Source organism: Mugil cephalus, chromosome 23 (assembly GCF_022458985.1).
Source record: "Mugil cephalus isolate CIBA_MC_2020 chromosome 23, CIBA_Mcephalus_1.1, whole genome shotgun sequence".
Lineage (NCBI taxonomy): Eukaryota > Metazoa > Chordata > Actinopteri > Mugiliformes > Mugilidae > Mugil > Mugil cephalus.
Genome location: NC_061792.1, coordinates 5,770,548 through 5,780,524, shown reverse-complemented (window position 1 = coordinate 5,780,524; position 9,977 = coordinate 5,770,548). Strand labels below are relative to the sequence as shown.

At 40.4% G+C, this 9,977-nt stretch overlaps 1 protein-coding gene across 1 annotated transcript; it reads right to left on the bottom strand.

Annotated features, from left to right (window-relative positions):
* Positions 1 to 5,037: 5,037 nt before the first annotated feature.
* LOC125001269 (insulin receptor substrate 2-A-like) lies at positions 5,038 to 9,805 on the bottom strand. Its single transcript, XM_047577215.1, has 6 exons — positions 9,681 to 9,805; positions 7,861 to 8,368; positions 7,205 to 7,454; positions 6,577 to 6,826; positions 5,990 to 6,503; positions 5,038 to 5,838 (listed from the first exon to the last, which is right to left on the bottom strand). Exons 2-6 carry the CDS (start codon positions 8,343 to 8,345, stop codon positions 5,451 to 5,453), a joined length of 1,887 nt encoding a protein of 628 aa, XP_047433171.1. The 5' UTR covers positions 8,346 to 8,368; positions 9,681 to 9,805; the 3' UTR covers positions 5,038 to 5,450.
* Positions 9,806 to 9,977: the final 172 nt, after the last annotated feature.

The following is a 9,977-nucleotide window of genomic DNA, read 5'->3' as shown; positions in this document are numbered from 1 at the left end:
CCATACCAAATGAATTTATATCTGAGGGTTACCGCCCTCTCAGAGATTACCATCTCTATTTCCTAGCCCCCTTTCCCTTCTCTGGCAAGTTCCTCAAGAACTTCCCGTCTAAGCTAAAAACCAATCAACTTTAACCTCAGTTAGTGTGCCCTTTAAATTTAGATCCTCTAAAACTTCCCAAAGTTGAACATTTAAACACAATTTCCACACAGTCATTCATGCCAATCAATCCCTCTGACACGAAAAAGATGCCGACCACTCGGTGTGTGCTGTCCTTTAAGAGGGAGATCACAGAGACATCTCTGAGAAAAAAACTTTCATACATGTTGGAGGATTTCTCTCTTACCCTGGACCTGGGATTTGAAAATAAGGAGAGAAAATGCTAAGTATTCTTTCTTTGAATTAATCATCAAGTAACACCATGTGACACGATCCATGCCGCTGTTGCCACGCAACTGACCAACAGCTGGATCACCTTGAACAATTCTTTTTACTTTTAATACTTTTAGTGGAGAGAGATTTAACATGAATATGAAACCACAACATTAAATTACTTCTTTAGACTGATAGAATATACTTTCATACAGAGGATCTTGTCCTGAGGAGACAGGTTCTCAGTTAAAGGCATTGTCTTTTATTTGTCATGGATTTTCTAAAACAACAGTAAAATACTCCTTAATTTTGCTGTTTACATTTTTAATGCAGGATTGTTTTTTTAAGTCAATTCTCTGTAGTTTACCAACTGAAGCTCAAAGAGTCCTGTTAACAGTCACTGTTGGAGACATTTTTTTTATTTTTTTGTATTAAACCAAATGGCCATAATTTCTGTACCATTTGTGATCATATTGATACCAAAAGACTCAGTTTAAAACTGAAAGTGGAAACTTCATACTTGAAATGAAATTCAGTAAACTGGAGTGAAGAGATTGTTCCAGATAAATATACATGGTAGACTTTCTTTTAACTACCAGAAGTAACTTTCAGAAATATCTGGCGTTGATGGATGTGTGTGAGTCAGAAGTGCCTGCCAGTCTGAAAAAATATGAGTTATGTATTAAATGCCAATTATTATACTATTGATATAACATGGATCCAAAACATCCCAATCAGAAACAAATACGATCAGTGGAGAACAAATCAACTCCAACTAAAATGAGAATTATACAACAAGGAAAGTTCAATGAAATATATCTGACGTGGCAAGTTGGTGATAGAGTTTATTTTTGTGTATGCTGCAGAACAGTGTTTCAACATTGAACAAAATGTGTACGGTACAAAGAGGCATCTGAACATATGTATCACACACACCTCTGGTGGCATTAACGACATCATCTGTGTTTCATTAAAATGTTGAATCAGTTAAAGCAGGTAAATTCAAAGCAAGATGGACAGATCAATGGTCAAATTTACAAACTGTTTCATTTGTCAGACATCCAAGGTGCAGTCTCGTAACCATCGTAGTGCACAGGTAAACCTCCAATGCATGTGACATTGACAGCAACTCCACGCTGACTTGTATCTCTATAGATACATTGGGGTTTCCTGACCCCTTCGACAAGTTTACATATAATTATATTAAACACTGTATTACTTTTTGTCATACCATCAGGAGCACCATTACAAATGGCTCGGACAGAGTTTGCATTAGCAAGAATAAACGTGTTTATTCTCTTACAACTGGTGCCGTAAAAGATTCGCTCATTATTCATTACTGCATCACAATCATCCCGGGTCATACTGGCATGGATGTGCTCTCTGCGAAACTTTTCATAACTTTCTGCAATGCTTGGCTGTCCTTGGGCAAAGAGCAGCACGATCAGCAAACAGGCAAACGTGATCTTCATGATTCCCTGTAAAGGAAGAACAGAAATGAAGGATACATTACAACAAAGGGAATAGCATGCAGTCATTAGACAGTATGCACTGAGTACACATTGAATCTTGAGGGCTCAGTATATGGTCTCTTCTGATTCAGATTTTAAATTGTAACAACTCAGACCACATCTTCACCAAACCTAACTACACAGGATCTTTATTATTTCTAAGCAGCATATACCAGGTATCACTGGCTGATGAATTCATTATGACTGATCACTTTCCAGCTCCTTTACACTTCATGTCCCCATCTTTCTAAAATTATTTACACTTTGAATTTTTGTTGGATAGGAACAGTTGGCCACATACTGGATCACATACATTTCTGAGGCTATTTGCAAAGTTATTTCATAAATTGAATGATTGACAGAAAATATCTTACTTACGATATTTCTTGGCCAGATAATGAGTGGCTGTTAGGTTGGCGGGTGAACCTGCAGTGGCTTGGGTGGTAGTTAGCTGTGAGAGTCACCGGATGAGATCTTCAGTGAAGGAAATTCTCTGAAGCTGTAGCCTTGTGGTTTGCTGTATAGTGCCTCGCATATATATATATAGTGCTCATCCGACTGAATTTGAATGAAATTAACATTATCTGAACAGAAATCAGTTAAAGACAGGGTTGTGTAACAGGGGGGAGGTCATGTCGTACTGGGCACTCCATATTTGGATGCAAGTGATGCAGTTTTCATTATTTTGACTTTGTCTTCATCAGGCTGGATTTGAACAGTAACTGAGGTGAAACAGGCTTTAGCTGAACAACTAAAGTCAAGAAGTCAACTGCAGAAGCAGCCTGAGTGTAAATTACAAACATAATGTCAAAGATGTCAAACATCAAAAACATGTATTAAAACATTTGCAGCAACATTTTAAATACCATGACTTAACCAGTGTAGTTTCTCCCCTAAAATTCCGACAAAATGTATTTGATGTATATGCAAACAGATGCAGAATTAGCGCACTAGAACAAATGTCATTACATTCAGTAAATATGTTTGTTGATCATATCATGGTCTTTGAAGTTTTGCCATATATGGAAACAGTATCTTTTTTTTCTTCTCGGGTTTTGTGATGCAGTCTGAAATTTATTTTTGTTCCAATTATCGTCTTGATGGTAGCGATGGTGTAAGACCATGTATGGCGGTTTAAGATTACTGGATTTGAATAAAGAGTAGATGAGTTCTCACATTCATGGTTTCTGACCACAGATAAACCACAGACAACTCTGAATGTGAGATATGCAAGTTGAGGCAAGGACACGTCAGTGTAGCTTTTGTTGAGTTAAACAAATACAAATAAACTATTTAGACTTTTTTCAGCATATCCTGGCCTCTTAAGATCCTGAGTCAAGTTTCAGTTTAGGGTTGTTGTTTTGTTTGTTTTTTTAGTTAAGATTAATTAATGAAGTTAACAAAGATTAAGAACTTCTCTTTAGTCTCAACCTTAAAAGAAACAAAACAAGTCACAAACAGGAAGTTTTTGTCATTTAAGCCTCACTGGTCTGTTTCCGATTTTGCAGAAATTTGACAAGATGTTCATGAACTCGTGAAGCGTTTGATGTCAAGAGTCAAACTACGCGTGCATCCATGTGACTTTTTTCTTTTAATTATTCAACACTGCAGTGCAACATCTTCTAGTGCTGTGTGTAGTTCAGGTTTCACAGATTCCTCAAAACAAAAAGAACAAAAAACAAAAAAAAAAAAGAATTGACACAAAGTGACAAAATGAAAAGGTGCATTTACGTAGGATTAAGTTATATCTACTTGTTCTTCTGTTAAGACCTGAAAGGCACATGATCTATGTTAAACTCAAACATCCTTGAATCATATACATGTTAAAACTAAACAAGAACAGCTGGAATATTATGACATTATTTTTTGGCAAGTTTCTTTTTAAATTAGCATTTTTCCAACGACACTTATGCAGCAAGTCGACCAATGTCGCCCTCTACAGGTGAAATAAATAAGTCTCTGTTCATGTTAATGACACTCATCTGTCCTCTCTGCTTGAAGGCAAGAAGGTAGACACAAAGACAGCCAGTATCTTCTAACAGCTGTTCTTGTTTTTCTGTGCTGAGAACGACATGGTCGTTTTTGGTCATTTTTGTCTTTTGTGCTGCTTTTATATATTATATATATTTTTTTTTTTTCACTTTCTGGACTATTCGTTTTTGTCTGTGTCGTTGGTCAACGACACATGGTTGGAATGTGTAATGGGACCCAGAGGGAGTGTGTTGTGGGAAGTGCTTTGTGCTTTGACGAGACCTGGTTCATACGGACCACAGTGCGTCTGTGGTCGGGACTCTATGGGCGGATGGAGACAGGCTCCTGGGTGTTGGAGTTTACATCCAGGACACATAACTAATCACACACAACTGAAAGGTTCAAAGTATTTGAGTATGTTGTATATATTGTAATTACAATAGGAGACCCCTACAACACTTCACCACACGAAGTGTTGGGGTGGATGTCCAAGGTACATCAGAAAACATTTGTCCCAGTGTCTCCTCTTCCGTCTAAGACACTCATGTCCAGTAAATAAAAACCGGAACAGAGACACTATCTTTGTGGTTGAAAACAACACCATAAGAAGAACAAAATGCAAATTATTCTTTCTTTGAATTAATGATCAACAAGTAACTTCACTTCCGCATTCCTTCCTTTTGATCATTCACTCAACAAACACACGTCAAAAATGAACATGGTTCAAACACATCGTTTCAAAGCTTAGAACCAGATAGAGAGTCAAGTAAAAAGCACAGTGGCTTCTATACATGTCAGTCATCATCATTATGAACATGAGTGTTTATGAATGTAGTAAATGCAGTTTTAGAGCACGAATGTGAAACAACAAGCTCAACATTAAGGTATTAATCTTGTTAAGAGGTTAGCTTTTCTGTTGAGTTAAACAAATACAAATGCACTATTTAGACTTAAGATCCTGAGTCAAGTTTCAGTTTAGGGTTGTTGTTTTTTTTTAGTTAAGATTGATTAATGAAGTTAACAAAGATTAAGAACTTCTCTTTAGTCTCAACCTTAAAAGAAACAAAACAAGTCACAAACAGGAAGTTTTTGTCATTTAAGCCTCACTGGTCTGTTTCTGATTTTGCAGAAATTTGACAAAATGTTCATGAACTCATGAAGCGTTTGATGTCAAGAGTCAAACTACGCGTGCATCCATGTGACTTTATTCTTTTAATTATTCAACACTGCAGTGAAACATCTTCTGGTGCTGTGTGTAGTTCAGGTTTCACAGATTCCTCAAAACAAAAAGAACAAAAACGAACAAAAACAAAAAAAAGAACTGACACAAAGTGACAAAATGAAAAGGTGCATTTACATTCGATTAAGTTATATCTACTTGTTCTTCTGTTAAGACCTGAAAGGCACATGATCTATGTTAAACTCAAACATCCTTGAATCATATACATGTGAAAAGAAAAACAAGAACAGCTGGAATATTGTGAAATTATTTTTTGGCAAGTTTCTTTTTAAATTTGCATTTTTTCCAATGACACTTATGCAGCAGGTCGACCAATGTCGCCCTCTACAGGTGAAATAAATAAGTCTCTGTTCATGTTATTGACACTCATCTGTCCTCTCTGCTTGAAGGCAAGAAGGTAGACACAAAGACAGCCAGTATCTTCTAACAGCTGGTACAGCTTGGAGACGACTAGACTGGCCTGTGTCAAAGACTGGACCAGCCTGTAGAGGTCTATCATGGACCGATCCACTCAAGTCAAACCGGGTCAGATCAGAACCATCAACGCTCTCCACGGGAGAGGTCCGTGCCGAGTGGCGAGCTGACGTCTGCTCTTTCCTTACATGATCCTGAGGCTGAGCAGAGCAGCTGATGCTCATCCGTGATTGGTTGATTTCTATTTCTGACTGTTGGACCGAAGCCACCAGCCAGTGTGTCTGACAGTGGACGGACTGATGCAGCGGGGAGTGGCAAACAGAGGTGGAGCTAAAAATACAACAGTTGGATTTTACTGCAACAAGTCTCAAAACTGGGTTGAGCATGAGGTTTTAATTAGGAGTGACTTATACACAGTGTCTTTCTGTCCATGTTGTAAGGGATAATATTCCACTATAAACAAATTAAATAAGGTTCTCACCTGTTGAATGATGTGTGAAGGGAAGAGGAGGAGGAAGAGGAAGATGGCCGATCGTGTTTATGAGGACTGGCCATGGTCACATAGTCGTCCTGAGGCAACACAGATGAGCTGTGGCAGACCTGAGGGGACATGGTCATGTACCCCAGCGCTTCCTTCTTCATTTCCATGTAGCTGCCGGGCACAGAGCCGTGGTGCTGGGCTCTGAATGGGCTGAGATGAGCGGCGGAGCTCAGGGAAGATTCGGGCTGTGTCTCTTCTTGTCTGCGGGGGGTTTGGTAACACTGTGCTGGGGCGGTCTGGATGTGAGGGGCTCTGGGAAGCGTGGCCGGCGCACCTGGAGCTCTCCCGTTCACCAGCTTCTCTCTGTATTTCGGTCGGCAGCGCTTTGAGGCCAAAAAGGCTTGATTCTGACTCTGACTCGAGGTTGGGGATCGGCTAAAGTCCGGAAGAGCTCGTAGCGCTCGCACCATCTCCCGAACAGCCTCGTGAATGTGCTGGGCCACTGCTGGGTTTCCTGTACGGACCACACATACGCTGAAGCACTACTACGTATAGATAAACATCAGACACAAACTACTGTTAATCACCTTGTTCTCTCGCTTCCATCCAGATCTCCCCAGGACCGTTGGGGGCAGACCTGCCAACCTCCAGGTAGAAAAGGCCATCCAAATGACCAAAGCGCCGAACGCTAAGTAACGGTATGGTGACAGATGGCAGATCATTGCCTGCACCCAGTCTAACCAAGATGAGAGACGTAGGTGTGAGGCAGAGCCGGTTCTCCCCCGTCAGGGACTTGGAGGTGCCCAGACCCCTGGGCTTCACGGTGACGGGCCAGACCTTAGGTGGAGGTGAAAGGAGCGGGGGCGGAGCAGGTCAGCAATATTTTTATATCTAGTCAGAGGCTGTAGCATTTAAAGGAGGCTCATTTTTTGTGTGTTTTGGTTTTGCGTTTTGACGTGCAAATGATTAAATGCAGGATTCAGGACAGTATTTTCCACAGTTTTGGTATTAGCAAAAACTGTTTTACCACTTTACCAAGAACGACGGACTGATAGTTAGATATAAAACAGATTAGATATGATCGTAATCACACCATATTCCCTACTGATCACTTGTTCCGATATCATGTCTGACTGAGACAAAAAGCTGTAAATTTTCAGTCTACTAAAATCATAATCAATCTACATATTAAAAACAAACAACTTCAGGTCCAACCTCTCTGAAGAAAGAAGCCGATGGGAGAGTACAATACCCATCATCCTCTTCCTCAACCCCTTCTCCGTGCTCCTCTTCCTTCTGTTCTTCCTCCATGAGTTTCTTAAGGGCCACATACCACTGGTCTTGCTCCTTCTCGTCCTCCATCACCAGCACCATGGTCTGATCCTTGGCGTAGAGCGCCGCCGCGTGGCCTTTCCGGGAACTGCCGATCCGACTCACGCCAAGACAGCAACGCAGGTAAATCACCCTGGAAATAAAAAAGATTTCATTTACATTAAACGTGGAAAACAAGCTTCATTGTGTTTTCATCTAGAGGAACACGAGATTACACTGGATCATTTCACTTTTATGTTTTAAAAAGTGAAAGAGTAGTTTCCAAAATACCAAATTTATTAAGTTCGCTGTCCTAAACGTCCAATTAACAAAGCAGCCAATGTTACAATAGAGAAACTGATCAAAACTGGCAAATTAAAGGTTTGAATACCATTTACAAAGCAGACAAGTGTCTGAGAACTTCATTAGTTGGAAAGCCACAGGCTGGAAGTGAAATATAAATGATTTCTTTTGGCAGTTGTTTGGAAACCTGTCGAATATTCTCGCTGTAATCAGGCCTTGTATGAGCCCTTTAATTAGTCCAGCTAACTTTTACCAACCCTTGCTTGCTCGATCCAAACAGCGCAGCTTTACCAGCAGACTTCTCCACAGCAGTGAACTTCTCCTGGCTCTTGTACCACTCGAGTCGGCTCGGCCCGGTGTGGCTTCCCGCTCTCAGGACAAAATATCGTCTGTGGTGGCGCTCCAGCTTCCCCAGGTAACCCCGCTTCACCACATCGCCCTGCGGCTCGGAGGAGCTCACGAGGGCGCCAGCCAGGGGCGCAAGAGGGATGGAGGCCCGGCCGGCGCAGAAGAGCTCCTCGTAGAAACGGGGGGCAGGAGAACGTTCTCCGAACCGCATCCCAAAGGGACCGTCACCGGACTCCTCATCCTGCCCTGTTTGATGATCACTCCAAGGAGGCCGCAGAGGAGATTCAACTGGAGGCCAAGTTTGGGTGGAGCTGTAGCCGTGAGATGACACAGGGGAAAACGAATCCGGCGGTGGCATCGTATTTTGGTCACACCTGTCGGACCCTTCTGCCATTTCACTTATGTCGAGCAGAAAACCTGTCACCAGAACACAACAAGAAGATGAGTGGGATTTTACCACAACAAACAAGCGGAGGGGTAGTGGTTGATTTTATTTATTGGACATGTTTCAGTCTTATCGAGCAAAGTAACTGCAATGCAAGAACATAAAATAGTAGGGCAGTCAACAAGACACTAAGCCTTAAAGCAGAGGTGTCAAACATAAGGCCCGGGGGCCAAAACTGGCCCGCCAGAGGGTCCAATCTGGCCCGTGGGATAAATTGCAAAAATTACACTGAAGATATCAGCTGAAAATATTTGATAAAATAAGAAATTGCACTTGCACCTTGCACTTCTTAAGAAATTCACGGTTGTTCATTACATGTAGCTGTACTTTTTTGCACTAAAGCAAAGGGAAACATTTGGAGTTGTCGTTATTTACCAGTTAATAAGCTAATGTGTTACTGGTCCGGCCCCATTGAGATAAAATTTGGCTAAATGTGGCCCCTGAACTAAAATGAGTTTGACACCCCTGCCTTAAAGTAAGTGCTACTCTGGAGGAGTCATCACTACAAACTCCAACTGGTCAGATCACTGTTAGAGATTGTGAGAAAAAAAAAAAAAAAAGCATGAATCACTAGATTGTGAAACGATTTCCTGCCCTTCAAAAAGTACTTTGCAACCAACTGTCTTGAATAACTCATCTTAGACTTGCACATTCTTTAATGACGCACAAGGGAAACTGCTTGGTCACAGTGGCTTAGTTGCACAGAACAGTAACACTCTTATGAACCACAAATAACAAGAAAGACATAAGCAGTTTCTGGTAAACATAAAAAACAATGTACAGAATTAGCATATCAAATGTACAAAAAAAAACAGAGACGGAAGAATATACAGTACACATAGCAATGAGTCGGAAGAGGAACTTAAATTAAATTAATAAATTATTTACATTTGTATCCATGTTGTTAATAGAGTTAATAGATATTTATATATTATTATAATATATATTTTTTATTTAATTACTTTTTTATTCAGACAAATATGTTCTGGTGTTACGTTTAAAAATATGACTTCCGGTCAATTTCGGTTGCTTTTGCCAATAATAACTTGCTAATTTGGAGCTTTTCCATCTTAAAAATAATGGCAATAAAATAATAAATAAGTGAATATACGTGTATATATATACATACACTGAGTGAATATTGAACAGTACAAGTTGAAAGGAAGGCTGTGGGGATGTTTACAATTTAGCCACTCCTCGAAACAACGCAAATTAGCTACCGAGGCTAGCCAACTAGCTAGCCAAGTGGAGATTTCCCGCACTGTTGAGACAAAGTCCTCTTACCTGAAACTGACAGGTATAAACATTACACCTGGAAAAACTTGGACTGTTTTCAGGTTTTCATTTTCGCGGCTCTCCGCCTGGCTTCCGTCCAGGTGCCACGCAGGTGCAGCTGATACCAATCAGTGTGGCCTTCATGAGCAACTCGTGAAGACAAAAACTCATTTAAACCGGTGTTGGACAAGTGCTTCGTTGAAGCTCTTAGTGTAAAAACTAAATAAAGTTTGAAAATTGGCCAAGCAGACTGACTGTTTTGCTAACTATATTTTAACTTACAATAACAAAAATATTGCTGGGACA

Bases quoted from the DNA above. Each gene is read 5' to 3' on its own strand.
- LOC125001269 (XM_047577215.1), bottom strand. From the start codon at position 8,345: ATGGCAGAAGGGTCCGACAGGTGTGACCAAAATACGATGCCACCGCCG. The intron at 6,827-7,204 runs GTTGGACCTGAA...CCTCCACCTAAG, and splicing joins CGGCTTCTTTCTTCAGAGAG to GTCTGGCCCGTCACCGTGAA. The intron at 5,839-5,989 runs GTGAGAACCTTA...TTGTATTTTTAG, and splicing joins CTTCACACATCATTCAACAG to CTCCACCTCTGTTTGCCACT.